General features: G+C 39.9%; 2 protein-coding genes and 1 non-coding gene across 3 annotated transcripts; all 3 read left to right on the top strand.

Moving 5' to 3' along the window:
* Nucleotides 1-303: 303 nt before the first annotated feature.
* On the top strand, nt 304-2,629 carry LOC147473354 (uncharacterized). Its single transcript, XM_086587546.1, has one exon. The coding sequence runs from the start codon at nt 383-385 to the stop codon at nt 2,198-2,200; it is 1,818 nt and encodes a 605-aa protein (XP_086443672.1). The 5' UTR covers nt 304-382; the 3' UTR covers nt 2,201-2,629.
* A 10,555-nt stretch (nt 2,630-13,184) lies between these two features.
* Nucleotides 13,185-13,886, top strand: LOC147473355 (uncharacterized). Its single transcript, XM_086587549.1, has one exon. The coding sequence runs from the start codon at nt 13,185-13,187 to the stop codon at nt 13,884-13,886; it is 702 nt and encodes a 233-aa protein (XP_086443675.1).
* An 11,001-nt stretch (nt 13,887-24,887) lies between these two features.
* Nucleotides 24,888-24,959, top strand: TRNAN-GUU (transfer RNA asparagine (anticodon GUU)). The gene has a single exon. It is a non-coding gene; the product is annotated as a tRNA-Asn (tRNA).
* Nucleotides 24,960-27,026: the final 2,067 nt, after the last annotated feature.

Consider the following 27,026-nt stretch of genomic DNA (forward strand, 5'->3'; position numbering starts at 1 on the left):
CCTTACGTGTGAGCTTGCATTAGAATGAATGAAAAATACTTGAATGATTGAATGAACGTACCTACAAGCGAGCTTGCGTTAGAAAGAATGTAAAACACAAGATTGAATGCACCTACGTGTGAGCTTGCACTATAATGAATGCAAAACACCGGATTGATTGATTGATTGTAGAAAACTCATGTCCTTATCGCTTTTTCCGGAAACAGTTATATTCTGGAACTAATACATTAAAAGGAGTGTTATAGAGCCAAAAGGAGACAGAAGGACCCAAAATGGCTGCATTAGAATAAATAAGTGTTAATGGTGGCAAATAAGTGGTGATTTTTAGCCTTAAGGGTATTTCAGTCTTTTGCTCATAAATTAGATTTTAGGTCGATTTCAAATGAAATTAGGTCAGTTTACTCCATCTGCTGGTGGCGCTGGAGAGTGTTGGGCTCCCTCAGTAGATACATCCTCCCCAAGTAGTGATGCTGAAGCGGAGGAGTTGGAAGCAGCGGCGAAAGCGCATTTTGGGGAAGGCTCGCTTGAAAGAATGTTGAGAAAGAGAATGTTGAAGATACATTTAGATCTACTCGCTGGTAAAGGGGAGGAGATAAGGAATCAAGAAGGCATAATCGGAGATGAAGAGAATCTGAAAAATGGAAATGATGGGGACGTTCTCAAGAAAGGTTCGCAAAGAGGTCGGGATGAAGTTATAAGGTCAGATCCTAAAATTGTGGATCTTGTGATTCGGGATGATGGAGACAAATTGAAGAATGGGGATAAAGAACGAATCCATGATGGGAAGCTTATTGAGAAGAAAAATAATTTGAAGCAATCTGGAAGTCAAATTCTGGTTCGTGCTACAGTAAAAAATATTCAGGAAGATGGTGAATTTGAATTCAAACAAGTCAATAATGTTGTAGAAACGTTGGATTCTGATTATGTGTTTGGATTAAGAGAAGAAGCAAGTCCTTGTACAAAGCCGCTGCCATCAGCCATAAATAACGATGAAGATGCCATGAATGAATCATCCTATGAAGATAGTCGAGGGGCTGGAACAGACAAACAAAAATGTATGCTAGAATCACCGTTTGAATATCCAATGTTGCACGATAAAGGTTGTAGCGATACTGTAGCATTGTGTGGAACTGTAGCAGACAACATAACTACAGAGAATGTCGGAAATAATGCAGGTCAGCAACCAAGATTGGGTGAGAAGAATCAAGGTTGGAAGGAAGGTAAAACCATAAAGAAATCATGGGCAGAGATGCTTGGCAGCAGCGCGGTGGGTAAGGAAGAGTTAGATTTTGTGCCGCCCATGATGGTGGATGGGAAACCTGTTATTCATGTTCAGAGTGATCAGTTTCAGCATGAATGTAAGACATATGAAAACCTTGTGGTAGGACAGTTTGTAGGAAGAAGAATGGGGTACAAGTATGTGAAAGAAACACTAACCAAGACTTGGAACATTAAGAATTTCAAGATGAACTTATATGGTGATAAAATGTTTACGTTTCAGTTTGAAAAGGAAGAGGATAGGCGGGAGGTTCTTGAAATTGGATGTATTCATATTGCTAGCCAGTTATTTGTCATTAGGCCTTGGAAATTATTTATTGAAAATGAGATAGATGATTTAAAAACACTTCCCATTTGGGTGGTTGTTAAAAATTTGCCATTAGTTATGTGGAACAAGAAGGGGTTTAGCAAGATTGGCAGTATAATTGGTAATCCACTATTTGTGGATAGACTAACAGAGAGCAAATCAAGAACTTCTTATGCGAGGGTGTGTGTTGAAATTGATACCAAGTGTCAATACCCGGATGGAGTACCTATAGTTATTGATGAGCGGAGAAAGTTTAAGGTTACATTTGAGTACAACTGGAGGCCAGCAAGGTGTACTTGTTGTGACACCTTTGGGCACTCTGAACAAAGGTGCCTTAAGAATGTCAAGGTGGTTTCAGATCCTAGAAAGGGTATTTGGCTTAAGAAAAAAGATGTTGGGCATGGGATACTAGATGAAAGGGAAGGAGATGAGAAAAGGGAAAGTCCTAAAGAAGTATTAGATCCTGTTAATTCAGTGGAAAAAGAGACCGAGGAAAGCAATGAAGAAAATGAGCCAGGGAATGAGATAGGGCTTGTGCCAGTGGTTCTAAGGGTTGAAATGGACCAAGAGGGGAGGACTCAGAAGTCGGTGAATCAGGAACAGATGAGAGTGTAAATGAGATTGGGAAGGATGGCTGGGAAACGCCACCTAGGAGGCATATGATCAGGGCAAGGGCAGTACAAAAAACTGTGACTACTAAGACATCGGCTACAGTGACTGGAAAGGAGAGGGTGCAAGAAACAGTGAAGGCAGCACTTGTAACCAACAAGGGCACAAGTATAGTTGGCAGCAAATATGCGGGGGTGTCCAGAGAGATAGCGGAATGGGGGAACCAGCGCTTTTCTCACAAACCTACCTAGAAATGGTTTTAATGCTATGGATAGTTAACTGATCCCTAGAAAGTACCACTACAGCTGATTCATATGCAATGATCAGGCCATGGTCCTTTCCTCATGATGTAAGAAATTATATATGATGATGTAATGGGGAAAGAGTATGAGAGATTGTAATTTCATTTTATTCCATTATTTATTTTCAATAAAATAGGGGTAAGGGACCTCTCAAAAACCCTGCTTGCCTTTCAAAAAAAAAAAAAAAAGGGACATCATGGAATAACTAGGAAAAAATGCTAAAAAGTAAAACTGTCAAAAGTCAACGGTCAACGATCAAAGCCATAGTTAACGAAAAAAGTGATCTCAAGGGCCCAAAAACTCAAAAGCACAGGAAACACTTCTAGGTTTAAAGGATCATATAAGTTAGATCTAAGATGAACAACTTCGAAACCCTACAACCCCACTTTATAACACGACAAAATGCAAAACACTTGACTAAATGCATCTACATGGGAGTTTGCATTAGAATGAATGCAAAACACTTGATTGATTGAATGTATGCGAAACACTTGATGGAATACACTTAAGTGTGAGCTTGCATTATAATGAATGAAAAATACTTGATTGATTGAATGGACGCACCTACAAGTGAGCTGAAGGCTTTAGTCTGATAGGTAGTGCAATAGGAGTATCGATGTTCGCAAATAAACTAACTGAAGAGAAAAGAAGAACTTCATATGCTCGAGTATGTGTAGAAGTTGAGGTTGACTGCAAATACCCGGAGAGCATTACAGTCGTTGTTGATCAAACTAGAGCCATTGAAGTTGGATTCGAGTATAACTGGAAGCCGCCAAGATGTGCTAAATGCAAGGTGTTTAGGCACACAGATAATAGCTGCGCTAAAAATCAATCATGGAAGGAAGCACCAAAGGTGGGTTCTAATAAAGTATGGCTAAAAAAACAGAATAGTAAAAGCACAACACTGGATATGGAGCAGCAAGAGGATAAGCACGAAGAGCAGAAGGTTAAAGGTAGTATGACAGTAGGCAATGAGTTACAGGAGATTCATAATGTTGAGGAAACCGGGAGGATATCAGCTGGAAAGAAAAAAGGTTGGAAATCTCTAACTAACGAAAAGTGAAGGAAGCGACTCAAGAAAAAAAGAGGACAAAACCGAGATAGCAAACATATCTTTGGAAGTGGCGTGATGAAGATGAAGCCAAATCACGGGAGCAAAGTAATGAAGGTACGGATGATGAAGCAATACAAGAGGAAGGAAATGGTGGAGGTAAGGGTAATGAGAGTGAAGGATGGCAAACACCTACACGGAGACATAGAGGGAAGAGTGCGACTTGAACATAAGAATTTGAATGAGGAAGGCGCGAAAAGAAAATTGGAAATATGAGTACTCAAGCAGGATTGGACACGCCTCATCAAGGTAACCCAAAACCACTTGTTTTTCAACCGGGGGCAGATGTTGCAAGGACGTAATTGGAGTGCGGAACCACAGGGGAAAAGGGCAACTTGGAGTTCAGCAAAGGTGAAAGCACCATCTTTTGTGAGGCACAGAGAGAGTGTTTAAACACGATCAATCTCAATGAGATAATTTGCAGGATGCAAAGTGGAGGTGGTACGAAGGATTAAGAGTATTGGGCCAGAAACAGGCCCAACAATTGAGAAAAGTTTTGTCAAAGAACCCATGGCACGCAAGAAATATAATGGTAGCAAGACTGCCCAAGATAGATAGATAGATTAGTCTTTTTTGAGTCTAGTATGCATGGTTACATGAAATGTATTAAATTGCAAATATAAATGCATATAATGTACCAACTGTAGGGTACATAGAAGTTAACCCGAGCTCATTATTTATGATGATGCTAGGTGAGAATGTAACAAGAATTTATTTATGAATAAAATAGGGTAGGGGACCTCTTTAAAACCTAAACAAAATAAAATAAAAAAAAAAAAAAAAAAAAAAAAAAAAAAAAAAAAAAAAAAAAAAAAAAAAAAAAAAAAAAAAAAAAAAAACAAAAAAGCTTGCGTTAGAAAGAATGCAAAACACAAGATTTAATGCACTTATGTGTGAGCTTGCACTATAATGAATGCAGAACACCGGATTGATTGATTGATTTTAGAAAACTTATGTTTTTACCGCTTTTTTCGGATACAGCCCTATTATGGAACTATTACCTCAAAAGGCGTGTTAAAGAGCCAAAAAGAGACAAAAGGACCCTAAAGGGGACATCATGGAACAACTGGGAAAAAGTGCTAAAAAGTCAAACTGTCAAAAATCAACGGTCAACGATCAAAGCCATAGTAAACGATAAAAGTTAACTCAAGGGCCCAAAAACTCAAAAGCACAGGAAACACTCCAAGGATTCAAGGATCAATGACTAAACCATTTGTAAGACAAGGACTAAGCCTATAAACCCTAAACCCTTGCCTAGATCATATAAGTTAGATCTAAGATGAACATCTTCCAAACCCTATAACCCCACTTTATATACCGACAGAATGCAAAACACTTGACTAAGTGCATGTATGAGGGAGTTTGCATTTGAATGAATGCAAAACACTTGATTGATTGAATGTATGTGAAGCACTTGATGGAATACACTTACATGTGGGCTTGCATTATAATGAATGAAAAACACTTGATTGATTGAATGAACGTACCTACAAGCAAGCTTGCGTTAGAAAGAATGCAAAACACAAGATTGAATGCACCTACATGTGAGCTTTCACTATAATGAATGCAAAACACCGGATTGATTTATTGATTGTAGAAAACTCATGTTCTTATCGCTTTTTCCGGATACAGCCCTATTATTTAACTAATACCTCAAAAGGCGTGTTATAGAGCCAAAAGTACCCTAAAAGGGACATCATAGAACAATTGTAAAAAAGTCCCAAAAAGTCAAACTGTCAAAAGTCAACGGTCAACGATTAAAGCCATAGTTAACGATAAAAGTGAACTCAAGGGCCCAAAAACTCAAAAGCACTTGAAATACTCCAAGGCTTCAAGGATCAATGAACCCTTTGTAAGACAAAGACTAAGCCTCTACACCCTAAACACTAGCCTATATCATATAATTTAGATCTAAGAACAACTTCCAAACTCTATAACCCCACTTTATACACCGATAGAATGCAAAACACTTGATTGATTTAATATATGTGAAACACTTGATGGAATACACTTACGTGTGAGCTTGCATTAGAATGAATGAAAAGCACTTGATTGATTGAATGAACGTACCTACGAGCGAGCTTGCATTTGGAAGAATGCAAAACACAAGATCGAATGCACCTACGTGTGAGCTTGCAATATAATGAATGCAAAACACCGGATTGATTGATTGATTGTAGAAAACTCATGTTCTTATGAATGCAAAACACCAGATTGATTGATTGTAGCAGTTAATGGGGACTTCTAAGGGGTGATTTATTAACCTTAGGGGTATTTTGGTATTTTTACAAAAAATTAGGAAAACATGCAAAAAGTACGAGAGTTATGACAGTTTAAGAGTGCAATTCCTAGCACACCACCTGCTAGAGTTTGCATTGATGGAGATGATCTGGGTACAAAAACACCATCTAGTGAGGAATCTGACATGGACTTTGTATGTTCTGCATTCACTAAGATGTATGGTGTGGGATCTCTGGAAAGGTTCAGGAAGAGACTTGACGCTTTGCTGAAGGTGTGGGATGGATCGGACAGTGACGATACGTAAGAAGAAAGACATCAAGGATCTTGCAATGGATATAACACTTGTAGTTATGGTGCAGTGGGAAATAATACTGAGGGTGTCCAAACACAAGAAGCGAAGGGTAAACAAGTCAGAGACTTGGTAGTGGGATGTAATACAGCAGATGGACAAGATTCGCTACTGAAATTATAGCAAGATGTATAGTACTATTGCACAGAAACGAGGAATCAGGGAATGGAAGGTAACAACTTTGAGAGGGATTCCAGAATAATAGGAACTAGAAAAGACACGCAAAAAGAAGGAACACAAACCAACATGAGGGCAGATGGACATGATCCTATCGATCATAAAAATAGATCAAAGAGTACAAAAACGTCTTGGGCAGATGTGATTGGAAAGGGAGCAGCGGGGAGAGAAGAATTGAGTTATATACCTCCCACTCTTGTCAATGGAAAACCAGTTATACACGTACAGAGCACACAATTTACTGCTTTCAATAAGAAATTTGAGAATTTGGTGGTTGGGTCTTTTGTGGGGAAGCGGTTGAATTATAACTATGTTAAGGAGATTGTTGGTAGGACTTGGAGGGTTAAGAAATTCATAATGAAGCCATATGCAGATACAATGTTTACTTTCCAGTTTGAGAATGAGGATGATCGAAGGGCGATTGGATGTTGGATCGTTCCATATTGCAAGTAAACCGCTTGTTGTTAGGCCTTGGAGACTCTTTTGTGGAGGCGGAAACGCGAGAGTTGAGAACGATTCCTGTATGGGTAGTGGTGAAAGGGTTACCTATGGAAATGTGGAATAAGGATGGCTTCAGCCAAGTCGGGAGTGCGATTGGTATACCGATATTCACAGATCGGCTAACGGAGAATATGGCAAGAACCGTGATGCAAGAATGTGCATTGAGATAGATGCCACATGCTCAGTATCGAGAGGGAATCCGGGGTGGTCTTGGATCAAAGAAGAGCGTACAAGATAGAGTTTGAGTACAATTGGAGACCACCGTGCTGTAGTGGTTGTAAGGTATTTGGTCATTCTGATATTACTTTCCCAAGGCAGCCAAATTTAGATGCGAAGGCACAGAGAGTATGGCTGAAAAAGGGAGACAAAGGAACTGCAGAAGGAGTACAATGCAAACACTCAGATATTGAGGGTACGAAGGGGAATGTCAGAGAGGATGTGAAGGGAAAAGGGGCTGAAATAGTAATGACAAAAGACACAGATGTCTTCTTTATGGTGCTTCCTTCATGAATTGGTTGCTGCTCTGCAGTGTTTGGCGCAGTCCTTACTTTCCTCTTCATGGCTACTGGTAATTCAGCTAGATTCGTCTTTTCGACTTCAACCCCTCGCCTTTGCACTACTCGAGTATCAAGGGATGGATGAGTAATGACATTTTTGATGTTCTGCGTGGCTATTGCTACTGAATTCCTCTTATGCAAGCCAGCCCCTCGACTTTGCATCACTTCAGAGGATGGATGGATCATCATCGCCACCGCCACATCGACTAATCACCACCCAGAGGTTGATTGAGTGTTGTTTGGGAACCACTCTTTTCTTCTGCCTCATTTCCACATGACTCAGTTTCAATTCCCAATCGAGTTTGTATCACTCGATATTCAAACTCGAGATCTTTCCTCTGTCCCTTAGTCATGCCTATACAAGTGCCTAGTGAATTAAAGTTACATTTCATCTCCGATTTGTTGAACAGCGGTTCTTCTTCCACTTACGGTAGATCTACGCCCTTCACACCTTCGTTTCACTTCGATACACCTTTTTGCCATCCGCTCATCGCCCTTGGAGACAAAATCCAAGCGCCTCTTCCTTTATCGCGCGGCCCTTATGATTTGCCCAACTTCCATCGATTTGATTTGGTCGAGCCTCCTCCTAAATCTCCAAGGTGAACCTTCTCCATACTTCCCGATGAGCATAGATTTGTAATAATCGATATCTTCATCTTCACATGAATGAGTATTGCTCTCGATCTCTTCTTCCTCGGCCAAATCCGGTCGTGTGTGTGAGGACTAGCGGCAAAGAAACCTAGTTTCAATTGATTTTCGTGATGTTTTTCTATTTTTTCCAAGAAAAGACTAAAATGCCCCTAAAACATAATATCGCCCCTTAGAGGCCAACATTAACAAAAAATGATGATGGATACACTTACGTGTTAGCTTGCATTAGAATGAATGAAAAACACAAGATTGAATGCACTTACGTGTGAGCTTGTAATATAATGAATGCAAAACACTGGATTGATTGATTGATTGTAGAACTAATACATCAAAAGGCGTGTTATAGAGCCAAAAGGAGACAAAAAGACCCTAAAAGGGACATCATGGAACAACTGGGAAAAAGTGCCACAAAGTAAAATTGTCAAAAGTCAAAGGTCAACGATCAAAACCATAGTCAACGATAAAAGTGAACTCAAGGGCCCAAAAACTCAAAAGCACAGGAAACACTCCAAGGGTTCAAGGATCAATGACTAAACCCTTTGTAAGACAAGGACTAAGCCTCTAAACCCTAGCCTAGATCATATAAGCTAGATCTAAGATGAACAACTTCGAAACCCTATAACCCCACTTTATACACCGACAGAATAAAAAACACTTGACTAAATGCATCTACGTGGGAGTTTGCTTTAGAATGAATGCAAAACACTTGACTAAATGCTTCTACTTGAGAGTTTGCATTAGAATGAATGCAAAACACTTGATTGATTGAATGTATGTGAAACACTTGATGGAATACACTTACGTGTGAGCTTGAATTAGAATGAATGAAAAACACTCGATTGATTGAATGAACGTACCTACAAGCGAGTTTGCGTTTGAAAGAATGCAAAACACAAGATAGAATGCACCTATGTGTGAGCTTGCACTATAATGAATGCAAAACAATGGATTCATTGATAGATTGTAGAAAACTCATGTTCTTATCGCTTTTTCCGGATACGGCCCTATTATGGATCTAATATATCAAAAGGCGTGCTATAAAGCCAAAAGGAGACAAAAAGGACCCAAAAAGGGACATCATGGAATAACTGGGGAAAAGTGCGAAAAAGTCAAATTGTCAAAAGTAAACAATCAACGATCAAAGCCATAGTCAACAATAAAAGTGAACTCAAGGGCCCAAAAACTCAAAAGCACCGGAACCACTCCAAGGCTTCAAGGATCAATGACCCTTTATAAGACATGGACTAAGCCTCTAAACCCTAAACCCTAGCCTAGATCATATAAGTTAGATATAAGATGAACCACTTCCATACCATATAAACCCACTTTATACACACACAGAATACAAAATACTTGACTAAATGCATCTACATGGGAGTTTGCGTTAGGATGAATGCAAAGCACTTGATTGTTTGAATGTATGCGAAACACTTGATGGAATACACTAACGTGTGAGCTTGCATTAGAATGAATGAAAAACACTCGATTGATTGAATGAACGTACCCACAAGCGAGCTTGCGTTAGAAAGAATGCAAAACACAAGATTGTATGCACCTACGTGTGAGCTTGCACTATAATGAATGCAAAACACCGGATTGATTGATTGATTTTAAAAAACCCATGTTCTTATTGTTTTTTCCGGATACAGCCCTATTCTGCAACAAATATATCAAAAGGGGTGTTATAGAGCCAAAAGGACCCTAAAAGGGACATCATGGAATAACTGGGGAAAAGTGCAAAAATGTCAAATTGTCAAAAGTCAACGGTCAATGATAAAAGTGAACTCAAGGGCCCAAAAACTCAAAAGCACAGGAAACACTCCAAGGCTTCAAGGATCAATGACTAAACCATTTGTAAGAGAAGGACTAAGCCTCTAAACCCTAAACCCTAGCCTAGATCATATAAGTTAGATATAAGATGAACAACTTCCAAACCACTTTATACACCGACATAATACAAAATACTTGACTAAATTCAGCTACGTGGGAGTTTGCATTAGGATGAATGCAAAGCACTTGATTGAATGAATGTATGCGAAACACTTGATGGAATACACTAACGTGTGAGCTTGCATTAGAAATTTAGAATGAATGAAAAACACTCGATTGATTGAATGAACGTACCTACAAGCGAGCTTGCGTTAGAAAGAATGCAAAACAAAATATTGAATGCACCTACGTTTGAGCTTGCAATATAATGAAAGAAAAACACCGGATTGATTGATTGATTGTAAAAAACTCATGTTTTTATCGCCTTTTCTTGATACAGCCCTATTCTGGAACTAATACATCAAAAGGCGTGTTATAGAGCTAAAAGGAGACAAAATGAACCTAAAAGGGACATCGTGGAACAACTGGAAAAAAGAGCCAAAAAGTAAGACTATCAAAAGTCAACGGTCAACGATCAAAGCCATAGTCAACGATAAAAAGGAACTCAAGGGTCCAAAAACTCAAAAGCACAGGAAACACTCAAAGGCTTCAAGGATCAAGGACTAAATCCTTGTAAGACAAGGACTAAGCCTCTAAACCTAAACACTAGCCTAGATCATATAACTTAGACCTAAGATGAACAACTTCGAAACCCTATAACCCCACTTTATACACCGACAGAATACAAAACACTTGACTAAATGCATCTTCGTGGGAGTTTGCATTAGAATGAATGCAAAACACTTGATTGATTGAATGTATATGAAACAGTTGATGGAATACACTTATGTGTGAGCTTGCATTAGAATGAATGAAAAACATTCTATTGATTGAATGAACGTACCTACAAGCAAGCTTGCGTTAGAAAGAATGCAAAACACAAGATTGAATGCACCTATGTGTGAGCTTGCACTATAATGAATGCAAAACACCAAATTGATAAAAATGTGTGGGCAAGCCTGTTTTTAAAGAGATCAGTAACTCAATAGTGTGTCGCGGGGTTCGAACCCAGACCTCTGGTATCATCACCCAAAGGTTTTACCAACTAAGCTAGAAGGCACTTACAAAATGTGTGGGCAGGCCTGTTTTTAACGAGATCAGTAACTCAATTGTGTGTAGCGGAGTTCGAACCCCAGACCTCTAGTATCATCACACAAAGGTTTTACCAACTAAGCTAGAAGGCACTTAGGAGCTTTATATGAGCTTTATGGTTGTTATATATGATAGCATATATGAGCTTTATGGTTGTTAGTTGTTAATGGGGACCTCTAAGGGGTGATTTTTTACCTTAGGGGTAATTTAGTCTTTTTACAAATTATTAGAAAAACATGCAAAAAAACCAAGAGATTAGGATTACAGAGTTCGAAAACCATAGCACACCAGCTGGGAGTTTTGGAAAATCTTGTTCGAGTGAGTCTGAATTAGAGGTGGATAGCTTTGAAAGTGAAATAAAAGCAAGATATGGTGAGGGGCTATTAAGAGATATAGAAGGAAGCTGCTGGAGGAGTTTGGAGTGAGTTTGAAAACGCGAGAAGAGCGGGAAGAATCACCAGAGAGTATTACAACATGTAAAACAAAAGAAGGTAAAGAGTCGGTACAGCACAAAAGTTCAGAAAAGATTGCGACTGAAATCCAAGGAGCTGGGCACCGAAGGGTCTTGAGAATTACTGGAGTGGGGGAAGAAGGTGAGTTCATCTTCACGAGAGTAACTCATGATGGGTGTGAGGAGAGAAACAATATGTTAGATTCGAAAATTTCGGATCTGAATGTAACAGAAGGTAACGCAACAGAATCATGAAGTAACTAAGGATGTACAGGAAGATGAAGGCTTGGAGAAGGCAAGTACTAAGGGAATGAAGGAAGCCAGTCTAAATGAAAGTAATAATGGAACAATAACTTTAGAAGGACAAGAGAACACAGAGAAGAAATCATCATGGGTGGATGTGCTGGGCAGGACGAACGTGGGGAAGAAGAACTTGAAGTATGTGCAACCAACCATTGTCAATGGTAAGCCAATACTTCATGTTGAATCATCAAAATTTGCTCACCTTTACAAGAAGTATGAGAGGCTGGTAGTAGGGAGCTTTGTCGGGAAAAGGCCACATTTTGGGTATGTAAAAGATATAGTCTGTAGAACATGGAAGCTGAAGAAAGGATTTACTATGCTGCCTTATGGAGACACAATGTACACGTTTAATTTTGATGATGAAGAGGATAGAAGGAAAGTACTTGATATTGGATCCTTTCACATCGCAAGTCAGCTTGTTGTCATAAGACCATGGAAGCTGTTCATGGAGGATGATGACGCGGTGTTACAGACTATACCAATTTGGGTGATAATAAAGAGATACCCAATGGAGCGGTGGGATGAAGATGGGTTTAGCCAGGTGGGAAGTGTCATAGGGAATCCTCTATTCACTGATAAGCCAACAGAAGATCGCAAAAGAACAACTTATGCCCGAGTTTGCGTGGAGATAAAAGCTGATTGCACCTATCCAAAAGATTTAACTGTTGTAATAGACAGAAGGAGAGCTATTAGGATAGACATTGAGTATAATTGGAAGCCCCCTTGTTGCACTCTCTGCCATATTTTTGGACATACTCTGAGTAATTGTGGAAAGGCAGTTGTGAAGAAACAGAAAATGCAAGCAAAAACTGAAATATGGATAAAGAAGGAAAAAGCTACAGAAGAGATGAAGGAGAAAAGGACATAAGAGGGAAAAGAGAAGAGAGAGGCGGAACCAGAGATCCAGGAAGTGCATAACTTGGATGAGGAAGAAGGCTGGCAAAAACCAGGGAAAAAACACAGCTGCAAAGATCGAGTAAAAAGGGATGGCAGAGAAGAAGATGCCATAGGAAGTAAGAATGAGAATATAGGGGCAAAGAAAGTTGAAGAACTCAAAGGAGATGAACCTAAGGAGCATGGCAATTCTGATGAGAGGAATGAGGTGGGAAACATGAAAACACACAGTATTGAAGCAACAGTAAAAGAGGATAGCGAACAGAGTAAGCGCAGCAAAAGGTTCACGGTGATACCTACAGCAGTAAAGGGAAAGAATGAGGCTACAATACCAGGAACGTCAAAACAAGGAAACCGCTTTATTTCCTTGGTAATAGATCAGAACTCTCATCAATGATAAGTCTTGGATGCTGGAATATGAGGGGATTCAGAATGGGGTTTAAACACTATGAAGTAAAAGAGATTATAATGAAATATGAATTAGGCATAATGGGTCTGCTGGAGACAAGGGTTAAGGAGGAGAATATGGAGGCAGTTATTTCGAAAGTGTGTAATGGATGGGCATGTGAGAACAATTACAGTGAAGATGCGCTGGGCAGAATTTGGGTGTTATGGGATACACAAATGGTCACTATGCATTTGGTAATGAAAGACATGAAAAGTATTACAATGGAGGCAACTACAAACAATGGTAAGAGGTTTCTCATTACTGTGGTATATGCTATGAACGATATGAACACTAGAAGGGAGGTGTGGAATAAGATAGTCAACATGTCGGACACAACACTACCATGGATAGTGATTGGAGATTATAACTATATTCTAAATTCTAAAGAAAGAGTTGGCGGGGCTGTAACAAGACCGGTACACTTTCAAGACCTGTTAGAATGTGTTACAATGGCTGGGTTGGTGGACTTGCGGTTTAAAGGGCATTACTTCACATGGAATAATAAACAGAGAATAAGGTTATGGAGAAAGCTGGATCGGGTATTAGTAAATGCTGAGTGGATCAATGAATTTGGGGACTCTGAGGCAGAATTCTTGAACCCAGGAGCCACATCAGACCATACACCAATGGTGGTCTATTTAAGAGCACAGAGAAACCAAAAGAAAAAAAACATTCAGATTTTTTAACTTCTGGGTTGAAGAAGACGGGTTTAAGGAAACAGTTGAAAAAGTTTGGGCAATGGAGGCTGTAGGAAACCCAATGTACACTTTCATGATGAAGGTGAAGCAAACAAAAACAGAGTTGATTAGGTGGAATAAAGACCGAGTGGGGAAAGTACAAACCAAAAAGGAAGTCACAAAGAGTTACATGGACATGGTACAAACACAACTACAAGGGGATCCGATAAATCAAGAACTAATCACAGAGGAAAGGATAGCAGTAAGAGAGCATGTAAAAGCAGCCATATCAGACGAGTCAATGCATAAGCAAAAATCAAGAGATCAAGTCATAGTGTTGGGGGACAATAACACAGAGTATTTCTTTAAGTCTATGAAGGCGAGAAGAAGCACTAATAGAATTACTTGCTTGACAGATGGGAATGGTAATGAACTGGAAAACCTAAATGAGATAGGGGAGGAATGTGTGGAATACTATAAGAAGCTATTTAGCCCATCAGATCTGCCAGAGATTAATTTCAATGAGATTGGAAGTATTCAGCTGAGGGAAAGAGTAAAGCAAGAGGAGCAGGATCAGTTACAAGCTGATGTGAAAAGAGATGAGATTGTTGAAGCACTGGCAAATATAGACAATGACAAAGCCCCAGGCATTGATGGGTTCAGCTCTCTATTCTTTAAGGCATGTTGGAGGATTGTGGGTGACGATTTTGTGAAAGCAATCAAAAACTTCTTCAAGGCTGGACGCATGCTAGCTGAGGTAAATACCACATGCATTACATTAGTACCAAAGATGCAATGCCCTGTGTCTCTGAGTGATTACAGACCTATAGCATGTTGCTCTGTAGTGTACAAATGTATCACTAAGATTATCACAGGGAGAATGAAAAACTTTTTCCCAAGAGTTATTCATAATAATCAGTCATCTTCATTACTGGAAGGAGCATACAAGACAATATCCTCAACGTCTACAATTATCATACTGATAATGGGCCTCCAAGATGCATGGCAAAGATTGACTTGAGAAAGGCATATGACAGTGTGAGATGGGAAGCAATACTCTTTGCTTTAAAGAGAATTGGAGTACCATAAAAGTTTATGTGCTGGATCAAAGAATGTATGGGGACAGCTAGCTATTCCATAATGTTGAATGGAGCACCTTATGGGCACTTCAAAGGAACAAGAGGTATAAGACAAGGGGACCCCATGTCACCTTACCTCTTTGTGCTTGTGATGGATTTGTTTACTGATATCATGAGGCAAAGTGTAGAGGATTGAAGGTACAAATTACATTATAGATGTCATGATCCTATTATCACTCACATCACATTTGCAGATGATTTACTAGCCTTCATGCATGGGGAAGAAGATACAGCTGTATGTCTAAAGCAAAATTTGGCTGAATTTAAGCAATTGTCGGGGCTAGAAGTGAATGAGAACAAAAGTCAAATATACTTTGCTGGAATGGATCAGGCACTCTGCAGTGTAATTCAGAATACACTGCAATTCCCAGTAGGAGAATTACCAGTGAAGTATTTGGGGCTGCCGCTAATATCAAAAAGGCTATCATCAGTAGATTGCTCACCTTTATATTACAAAGTGGATAGAAGAATACAAAGTTGGAAGGGAAAATCATTATCATATACGGGCAGGTTGCAATTGGTTAAGTCTGTCATCAACAATCTAAGCATATATTGGACCACGTCGTTCAAGCTACCATTGAAAACCATTGAGGACATCAACAGGTTATGTAAAAATTTCCTATGGAAAGGGCCGGATTTGATGACTGCACATGCTCTGATCAGTTGGGAGGATGTATGCCACCCCTATGAAGAGGGTGGGCCCGGTATAAGAGACCTAAGTACGGTGAACAAAGCAGCAACACTGAAGCACCTTAAGCAGATAGTCAGCAATAAGAAAACGCTGTGGGTGAACTGGGTAAAGAATAACTTAATCAAGCAAAATGAATTCTGGCACATGAAAGCACCTGATCATTGCTCCTGGAGTTGGCGCAACATCCTAAAGGTAAGAACTGATGCTACAGAGTTTATTTTATACCAAATAGGGGATGGCAAGAATGCAAAGATGTGGAACGAACCATGGCACCCATCGGGATTACTGAGAGAAAAGTTCCCTTCACCGCTTCGATATAGATCGACCTGTAATCTAAACTCAACAGTGTCATACCTGATAGAAGATGGAAGATGGGAGGTACCGCAGAACATCAGAAGGTATTTGAATGAAATTGCGTGCGAAATGGAAGAGAAGGTTCAGATCGAAGGTGGAGAAGACGAAATTATCTGGACTGAATCGCGAACTGGTGAATACACTCTAGAAGATACTTATGAGAGTATGAGATCAGTAAGGCAACCTACAACATGGCATGGGTTAGTATCGTTCACTAATAAAATTCCGAGACACTCATTCATTGGGTGGATGGCGTTTCACGATGGACTGAAAACGAGAGAGAAGATGAAACAATGGAAGGTGGTGGTATCTGATACCTGTGTTCTATGCTGGAAGAGTGTGGAAAACACACAACACATTTTCTTTGAACTGGCTTGTGCACAAAGCAGCAGGGAGAGGATGCAAGCAAGACGCATTAAGGTTGGTAACACAAATGCATATTTGCACTGGGTGTGGCAGGAAAGGAATGGGAGAATATTCAAGCATGAGGCGAGGTATACTGATCAGATGGTGGTGCTAGTCATGAAGGACGTGAGAACAAAACTCAGTTCTATTGAATATAAGATGGCTGAAGGTCAGGAGAGAGATGAGTTCATGCAAAGATGGAATATGCATATCAAAACAGAACAAGGGATAAAGCAGAAATGTAAATGGGAAAAAGCTGGACCAGAAACAGTGATCCTCAACATACGCTACAAGGGGATCAAGGAGGCTGGGCAGCAACTCTGAGAGATGATAAAGGTATGGTGTTAGCGGCAGCAAAAGAAAAGTCAGAGTTCACAACAATTGCGTTTATTGAGCTACAAGGACTGCAAAATGGGGATTGAAAGGTTTAAAATGCACAATGTGAGGAAAATCAAGGCACAAACAGATTCCACAAACGTTTTCAGCTTTCTAAAAGGCAATAAGGACCAACCATGGAGGATAAGGAAACTACTTGAAGACATAAGGAAACAGAGTAACACTTTTGAGAATTTCTCTATAGTCCATGTGTTTAGAGAATGTAATAGGTTAGCAGATAGCATTGCATCAAATATTCCTTCTGTTTTATTTATTGAACTCACCCCTAGCTCTTTTTCTGAAGATATAAAAAAAATTGTTTTTGAAGATGTTAAAGGGAAAGAGTACATAAGATTGTAATAGCTTTTTTTTTTTTTCTGATTATCCTCTATGAGGAAGGGGTAGGGGACCTCTTAATTAAAAAACCCCGCTTACCAACTAAAAAAAAACACCGGATTGATTGATAGATTGTAGAAAACTCATGTTTTTATCGCTTTTTCCGGATACAGCCTTATTCTGGAACTAATACATCAAAAGACGTGTTATAGAGCCAAAAGGAGACAAAAGGACCCTAAAAGGGACATCACAGAATAACTGGGGAAAACTGCTAAAAGGAACAAAAGGACCCTTTTTCCCAGTTGTTCCATGATCTCCCTTTTAGGGTCCTTTTGTCTCCTTTTGGCTTTATAACAAGACTTTTAATGTATTAGTTCCAGAATAGGGCTGTATACGGAAAAAAGCGATAAGAACATGAGTTCTCTACAATCAATCAATCAATCCGGTGTTTTGCATTCATTATAGTGCAAGCTCACACATAGGTGCATTCACTCTTGTGTTTTGCATTCTTTCTAACGTAAGCTCGCTTGTAGGTACGTTCATTCAATCAATCGAGTGTTTTTCACTCATTCTAATGCAATCTAACACGTAAGTGTATTCCATCAAGTGTTTCGCATACATTCAATCAATCAAGTGTTTTGCATTCATTCTAATGCAAACTCCCATGTAAATGCATTTAGTCAAGTGTTTTGTATTCTGTCGGTGTATAAAGTGGAGTTATAGGGTTTCGACATTGTTCATCTTAGATCTAACTTATATGATATAGGCTAGGGTTTAGGGTTTAGAAGCTTAGTCCTTGTCTTACAAAGGATTTAGTCATTGATCCTTGAAGCCTTGGAGTGTTTCCTGTGCTGTTGAGTTTTCGGGCCCTTGAGTTCACTTTTATCGTTGACTATTGCTTTGATCATTGACCATTGACGTTTAACAATTTGACTTTTTGGCACTTTTCCCCAGTTATTCCGTGATGTCCCTTTTAGGGTTCTTTTGTCTCCTTTTGGCTCTATAACACGCCTTTAGATGTATTAGTGCCAGAATAGCACAGTATCCAGAAAAAGAGATAAGAACATGAGTTTTCTACAATCAATCAATCATTCCGGTGTTTTGCATTCATTATAGTGCAAGCTCACACGTAGGTGCATTCAATCTTGTGTTTTACATTCTTTCTAATGCAGCTCGCTTGTAGGTACGTTCATTAAATCATTCAAGTGTTTTTCATTCATTCAAATGCAAGCTCACACGTAAGTGTATTACATCAAGTGTTTCGCATACATTCAATCTATCAAGTGTTTTGCATTCATTCTAATGCAAACTCCAACGTAGATGCATTTAGTCAAGTGTTGGGCATTCTGTCGGTATATAAAGTGGGGTTATAGGATTTGGAAATTGTTCATCTTAGATCTAACTTATATGATCGAGGCTAGGGTTCAGGGTTTAGAGGCCTCCTTGTCTTACAAAGGGTTTAGTCATTGATCCTTGAAGCCTTGGAGTGTTTCCTGTGCTTTTGTGTTTTTGGGCCCTTGAGTTCACTTTTATCGTTGACTATGGCTTTGATCGTTGACCGCTGACTTTTGACAGTATGACTTTTTGGCACTTTTTCCCAGTTATTCCGTGATGTCCCTTTTAAGTCCTTTTGTCTCCTTTTGGCTCTATAACACGCCTTTTGATGTATTAGTTTCATAATAGGGTTGTATCCGGAAAAAGAGATAAGAACATGAGTTTTCTACAATCAATCAATCAATCCTGTGTTTTGCATTCATTATAGTGCAAGCTCATATGTAGGTGCAATCAATCATGTGTTTTGTATTCGTTCTAATGCAAGCTCGCTTGTTGGTACGTTCGTTCAATCATTCAAGTGCTTTTCATTCATTATAATGCAAGCTCACACATAAGTGTATTCCATCAAGTGTTTCAAATACATTCAATCAATCAAGTGTTTTACATTCATTTTAATGCAAACTCTAACGTAAATGCATTTAGTCAAGTCTTTTGCATTCTGTCGGTATATAAAGTGGGGTTATAGGGTTTGGAAGTTGTTCATCTTAGAACTAACTTATATGATCTAGGCTAGGGTTTAGGGTTTAGAGGCTTAGTCCTTGTCTTACAAAGGGTTTAGTCATTGATCCTTGAAGCCCCAGTGTTTCCCGTGCTTTTGAGTTTTTGGGCCCTTGAGTTCACTTTTATTGTTGACCGTTGACTTTTGACAGTTTGACTTTTTGGCAGTTTTTCCCAGTTTTTCCATGATGTCCCTTTTAGGGTCTTTTTGTCTCCTTTTGGCTTTATCACACGCCTTTTGAGGTATTAATTCCATAATAGGGCTGTATCCGAAAAAAAACGATAAGAACATGAGTTTTCAACAAGCTATCAGTCAATCTGGTGTTTTACATTCATTATAGTGCAAGCTCACACATAGGTCCATTTAATCATGTGTTTTGCATTCGTTCTAATGCAAGATCGCTTGTTGGTACTTTCATTCAATCAATCAAGTGTTTTTCATTCATTATAATGCTAGGTCACAAGTAAGTGTATTCCATCAAGTGTTTTGCATACATTCAATAAATCAAGTGTTTTGCATTCATTCTAATGCAAACTACCACGTAGATGCATTTAGCCAACTGTTATGTATTCTGTCTGTGTATAAAGTGAGGTTATAAGGTTTGGAAGTTGTTCATCTTAGATCTAACTTAGATGATCTAGGCTAGGGTTTATTGTTTAGAGGCTTAGTTCTTGTCTTACAAAAGGTTTAGTCATTGATCATTGAAGCCTTGGAGTGTTTCAAGTGATTTTGAGTTTTTGGGCCCTTGAGTTCACTTTTATCGTTGACTATGGCTTTGATCGTTGACCGTTGACTTTTGACAGTATGACTTTTTGGCACTTTTTCCCAGTTATTCCGTGTTGTCACTTTTAGGTCCTTTTGTCTCTATAACACGCCTTTTGATGTATTAGTTCCATAATAGGGTTGTATCCGGAAAAAGCGATAACATGAGTTTTCTACAATCAATCAATCAATCACGTGTTTTGCATTCATTATAGTGCAAGTTCACACGTAGGTGCATTCAGTCATGTGTTTTGCATTCGTTCTAATGCAAGCTCACTTGTAGGTACGTTCGTTCAATCAATCAAGTGCTTTTCATTCATTATAATGGAAGCTCACACTAAGTGTATTCCATCAAGTGTTTCGCATACATTCAATCAATCAAGTATTTTGCATTCATTCTAATGCAAACTCCCACGTAGATGCATTTAGCCAAGTGTTTTGCATTCTGTCGATATATAAAGTGGGGTTATAGGGTTTGGAAGTTGTTCATCTTAAATCTAACTTATATGATCTAGGCTAGGGTTTATTGTTTAGAGGCTTAGTCCTTGTCTTACAAAGGGTTTAGTCATTGATCCTTGAAGTCTTGGAGTGTTTTCTATGCTTTTGAGTTTTTGGGACCTTGAGTTCACTTTTATCGTTGACTTTGGCTTTGATCGTTGACCGTTGACTTTTGACAGTATGACTTTTTGGCACTTTTTTCCCTGTTATTTCGTGATGTCCCTTTTAGGTCCTTCTGTCTCCTTTTGGCTCTATAACACACCTTTTGGTGATGTTTATGTACGGAGATAATAGGACAACCACCACACTCAAAGATAACCTCTATATTTTCAGCAGAGTCTCGAGGTTGGAAGTAAATGTTCAGAAGAGCAGTGTTTTCTTTGCTGGAGTAGATGATAGAGTAAGTACAGATATAGTGCAAACACTTCTTTTTTGCTAGGGATGAGTTGCCTGTGAAGTATTTAGCGCTTCCTTTAATAACTACAAGGCTGAAGTCAGTACTGATTGTTGTCTTCTAATCTCTAAGATCACAGGGAGGATTCAAAGTTGGAAGGGAAGGTTACTGTCATATGCCGGAAGATTGCAGTTGTTAAAGGCAGTTTTGAATAATCTTAGTGTGTATTGGATGGCTGCATTCACACTACCACAAAAAACTATTGATGATATCAATAAGATTTTCAGGAATTTCTTATGGACAGGTCCAGACTGCAAACAATCTCATGCCTTGATAGGATGGGATGATCTCTGTTACCCATATGAGGATGGTGGGCTAGGGATACATAATATAGAAAAGGTTAACCAAGCAGCAACCATGAAGCCTCTATGGAAACTCATTACAAGGACTGATAATTTGTGGGTACAGTGGGTACAAAAGCATCTAGTTAGGGGGAAGAATTTTGGCAGCTCAAAGTACCAAGTGATTGTTCCTCAAGTTGGAGGAACATACTTAAGTAAGGAAAGAAGCATCATCAATAGTTCTGCATCAAATAGGCAATGGCAGAGAAACAAGTTTCTGGGATGAACCATGGCATCCCTTTGGTATTTTAAGAGAAATGTTCCCACAAGGTCTGTTATATAACTCAAGCTGTAACAAACAAGAAAAAGTAGCTAACTGTATTTCAGATGGCAAATGGGTGTTCACAAACAATGTCAGACGTCACATAAGTGAGATTACTGATGCAGCAGAAAATGAGGTGGAGATAATGGGTGATGAGGATAACATTGTTTGGTCTGCAGCAACACATGGAGAGTACAATATGAAGGATACTTATGATAGTCTAAGAGGTATGAGGCAAGAAGTTCAATGGCACAAACTGGTATGGTTTACAAAAAAAATACCTAGACATTCTTTTATCAGCTGGATGGCACTTAGTGAGGGACTTAAAACACTGCAGAAAATGAAAGCACAGAAGGTTGTGGACTCAGACACTTGCATATTCTGCTGGAGAGAAAGTAAAACGGTGGAACACCTATTCCACTCGTGTCTCATACCACAATCCCTATGGGGAATTCTACTTCAGAAAATGGGATACCACAGGACAATAGAAACCACATGGCAAGGGGAAATTTTATGGATTGCATCTGTAGCGCAGGGGAAAGGAATAGAGCATGATGTAATGAGGTTAATGTGGAATGGTTTCAATTATTGGATATGGAAATCGAGGAATGATAGGATATTTGATAATAAAGGCGTTGAATGTTCAAATAGATAGCTCGAAGTTCGATCGGTGATGTCGATCAAAACCGAAGGTGATACAAATCAAGATGAATAACGGACCGGAAGTGGAAAGGTTCACCGATATCCGGAATGTTGATGTGCATATTGAGCAAAGGAAGAAGAAATTAGTTCAATGGCAGAAATCAGAAGATGGATCTCATATTCTCAACACGAGGGCGCACACTTCAAGATTCACTATAGGGGGTGGGCAGCGTGATTCGTGATAATGAAGGGAATGTTATAGTGGCGAGCCATGGCAGATCATCAAAGAACACGATCGATCTTATCGAGCTGGAAGCCGCCGAGCAGGGATTGAAAATGGCGATGACTAAAGGAATAAGAAGAATTCTCGTGCAAACAGACTCCATGAGTGTCTTAGCATTCTTAAACGACATGTGTTAGTATCCCTGGCAGGCCGAGAACATGATTCGGGCCATTAAGCGATTGAAGGCCCATTTTGAAGAGTTTAACATTTTTCATGTGTTTAGGAGTCCAATAAACTTGCGACGCGCTATTGCAACGAATATACCGCCATGTAATTACATAGAATTAGTGCCAAGCCTATTTACAGAGGATGTAAAGAGTATTATAGATGATGATGCTAGGGGTAGGCAATATGTGAGAGAGTGAGAATGTAACAAGTTATTTTACAACTTTATTTTCAATAAAAGGGGTAGGGGACCTCTCTGAAAACCTTGCTTATCAACCAAAAAAAAAAAAAAAAGTGTATTCCACAAAGTGTTTCGCATACATTAAATCAATCAAGGGTTTCACATTCATTCTAATGCAAACTCCCACGTAGATGCATTTAGTCAAGTATTTTGTATTCTGCCCGTGTATAACGTGGTGTTATATGGTTTGGAAGTTGTTCAGCTTAGATCTAACTTATATGATCTAGGTTAGGGTTTAGGGTTTAGAAGCTTAGTCCTTGTCTTACGAAGGGTTTAGTCAGTGATCCTTGAAGCCTTGGAGTTAGGGCTGGCAATGGGTCGGATAAGAATCGATACCCGATCCGGTCCGAACCAATAAAAGCGGGTCTGAGACAGGTAGTTAGCATATTGGACCGGTTCTGGGTCTTGAACATCAGAACCGGACTCTTATTGGATTGGTTCTGGATTAAGTATGTACCGAACCGTTATGGGCATGATCCGATTAAAACTTTTAGTCTTATTCTTCATAATTTTTCTCCACCATATATTTCTATTACCTTATGCAATATTGCAATATTTAAAGTTCCAAAATAAGATATGTCAAATACATATGTAATATTACGATATTTTTTTACATAATTAAAATATGGTTTCTATCTAAAGGGAAATCCCCCTTTACAAATTTGGATTTCAAATCATTCATTATGCCTTTTGGATTTGTGTATCTTGTTTTTGTGTTTAGCAAAAAAAATTATTTAATATTTATATAATGAAAATTATGATCTAATTATAAAAAAAAACTCGATTCATCGGGTTGAAATTGAGCTTATTGGTTCGGAACGGATCGGATCCGGAATCAAAAAGAAGTTTTTGGTTCGGTTCTGATTCTCTAACTCAAATATCTATTCGGGTCGGGTCCGGTTCTGGGTCTGTATTGTTGAAAAGCGGATCGGTTTTGGATTTGCATATATCCGGACCGATCCAACCCATTGCCAGCCCTACTTGGAGTGTTTCCTGTGCTTTTGAGTTTATGGGCCTTTGAGTTCACTTTTATCGTTGACTATGGCTTTGATCGTTGACCGTTGAATTTTGACAGTTTTACTTATTGGCACTTTTTCCCAGTTATTCCATGATGTCCCATTTAGGTCCTTTTGGCTCTAAAACACGCCATTTGATGTATTAGTTCTAAAATAGGGTTGTATCCAAAAAAAGCGATAAGAACATGACTTTTCTACAATCAATCAATCAATCCGGTGTTTTGCATTCATTATATTGCAAGCTCACACGTAGGTGCATTCAATCCTGTGTTTTACATTCTTTCTAACGCAAGCTCGCTTGTAGGTACGTTCATTTAATCATTCAAGTGTTTTTCATTCATTCTAATGCAAGCTCACATAAGTTTATTCCATCAAGTGTTTCGCATACATTCAATCAATCAGGTGCTTTGCATTCATTCTAATGCAAACTCCCACGTAGATGCATTTAGTCAAGTGTTTTGCATTCTGTCGGTGTATAAAGTGGGGTTATATGGTTTGGAAGTTGTTCATCTTAGATCTAATTTATATGATCTAGGCTAGGGTTTAGGGTTTAGAGGCTTAGTCCTTGTCTTACAAAGGGTTTAGTTATTAATCCTTGAAGGCTTGGGGTGTTTCAAGTGATTTTGAGTTTTTGGGCCCTTGAGTTCACTTTTATCATTTACTATGGCTTTGATTGTTGACCGTTGACTTTTGACAGTTTGACTTTTTGGCACTTTTCCCCAGTTATTCCATGATGTCCCTTTTAGGATCCTTTTGTCTCCTTTTGGCAAAATAGATAGGCTAGAAACGACATTTCTTATGTCAATGACACCAAAGGGATATTAAATTAATGGAATTGGGATATGGAATATAATGAAATAGAGCCACTTTGGGGTTCCCTATGAAATGAGGCATGGAATGGAGCCATTGTGAAGAAGTTCCGGGAGTTACGAAGGAAGCTTCGGGCTCATAGTGGTCATGGGTTGAGAACTATGAGATCTAATTTCCCGTTGTTCCTCAGTAGCTCAGTGGTAGAGTGATCGGCTGTTAACTGATTGGTCGTAGGTTCGAATCCTACTTGGGGAGATTTGATTCATTTTGAATTCTTTAATTCAAAATAAGAATTCAAAATGAAAGGGCTCGCTTTGACCGTTAGGAGTAGGTAACCCGTTCCATGTCTTTGTCTCTATTGCATTCTATCTCATCGTATCACATTCTGTTCTGCAATATTTGAGAATCGCCGTCAATACCTCGGTGTAGATCCGGGATAATCCTTTGTTCCATAGCCCCAGGGCTATTTACAACTAGCCAATTAAGAATTCTCAGATGTACTAGCAGTGCATCAAAGATGTAGTCATCGATTCTCCCGAGAGGCCACAATTACCGCGAGCAAACATATTAATGACGAAGTAACGATTTTGCTATGCTACTAATACTTGTACTTGTTCGCTATTCAGCCCAAGCCCGGCCGAGGAAGAGTTCTGGGGAGTAAAAACACAAAAATATGCCGATTCTTTATACGGAATACCATATTTAATGGTAATATACTTCGCGATAAATAAAACAGCAAAAGCATTCCATTTCGACAAAAGACCCACACCCAAGTTCCATAGTTTTTGGTCCGCTATTCCGATCATGATTTTCCTACCCCCAGAGGTAAAGTTCCATAGTTTGTGGGCGAGGAGGATTCGAACCCCGACACCGTGGTTCGTGAGCCACGCGTGCTCTAATCCTCGAGCTACAGTGCCCCACCCCGTCTCCACTGGATCGTTCGGGAGTACCCTCAAAAGGGAACCTTTCCTCTCCTCAGCCATTTCGGGTTAAGAAGATGTGAAAGCGCATTTCTCTCTTCTCTATAAGAAATAAGAATGATGCCTTCCGAGGTGTAAAGTGGGAGGGATGTCATAATGTGCCTTGGATGATCCACATCTCCGGGTCGGGGCCGATGAGCACATTGAACTATCCATGTGGCTAAGAGCCCTCACAGCCCGTGCAATAACGACGAATTATCGGGCGCTCTACCACTGAGCTAATAGCCCGTCGCGATGCGGGACTCCCATCGGGCCCGCTATGCCAAAAGCGAGAGAAACCCCATTCCTCTTTTCCTTTTTCGTCCCCCATGTCGCCACACGGAGGGACATGGGGACGAAAAGGGGATCCAATCAACTTGTTCGACCTAGGATAATAAGCTCGTGGGCTTGGTCTTACTTCACCATTGAGAAACGAAGAAGACTTCCATCTCCAAGCTTAGCTCGACGTAGCTCGCTTCTTTTTGGGTGTGAAGCGGTGTCAAACCAAAATACTCAACAAGCATTAGCTCTCCCCGAAAGGAGGTGATCCACCAAGACCTTCCAAAGACGCCTACCTTGTTACGACTTCACTCCAATCACTAGCCCTGCCTTCGCATCCCCTTGCGGTTAAGGTAACGACTTCGGGCATGGCCAGCTCCCATAGTGTGACGGGCGGTGTGTACAAGGCCCGAACGAATTCACTGCCGTATGGTCGACCGGGCGATTACTAGCGATTCCAACTTCATGCAGCGAAGTTGCACCGCAATCCAACCGAGGGCGGGTTTTGGGGTTAGCTCACCCTTACGGGATCGCGACCCTTTGTCCCGCCATTGTAGCACGTGGTGTCGCCCAGGGCATAAGGGGCATGATGACTTGACGTCATCCTCACCTTCCTCCGGCTTATCACCGGCACCGCTCAGTGGTTCCAAACTAAACGGTGGCAACTAAACACGAGGGTTGCACTCGTTGCAGGACTTAACCCAACACCTTACGGCACGAGCTGATGACAACCATGCACCACCTGTATCCGCGTTCTCGAAGGCACCCTCTCTTTCAAGAGGATTCACGGCATGTCAAGCCCCTCGGTAAGGTTCTTCGCTTTGCATCGAATTAAACCACATGCTCCCCCGCTTGTGGGGGCCAAAAATCAATTCCTTTGAGTTTCATTCTTGCTAACGCATACTCCCAGGCGGGATACTTAACAGCGTTAGCTACAAAGACTGCATCGGTCGATACGACAAATGGCGCCTAGTATCCATCGTTTACGACTAGGACTACTGGGGTATCTAATCCCATTCGCCTCCCCTAGCTTTCGCCTCTCGTCGATTGTCGGCCCAGCCAGAGTGCTTTCGCCGTTGGTGTT

Source organism: Coptis chinensis, unplaced genomic scaffold, assembly GCF_015680905.1.
Source record: "Coptis chinensis isolate HL-2020 unplaced genomic scaffold, ASM1568090v1 utg270_pilon_pilon, whole genome shotgun sequence".
Taxonomy (NCBI): domain Eukaryota; kingdom Viridiplantae; phylum Streptophyta; class Magnoliopsida; order Ranunculales; family Ranunculaceae; genus Coptis; species Coptis chinensis.

Coding starts and splice junctions, on each gene's coding strand:
- LOC147473355 (XM_086587549.1), top strand. CDS start 13,185: ATGGGGTTTAAACACTATGAAGTAAAAGAGATTATAATGAAATATGAA.
- LOC147473354 (XM_086587546.1), top strand. CDS start 383: ATGAAATTAGGTCAGTTTACTCCATCTGCTGGTGGCGCTGGAGAGTGT.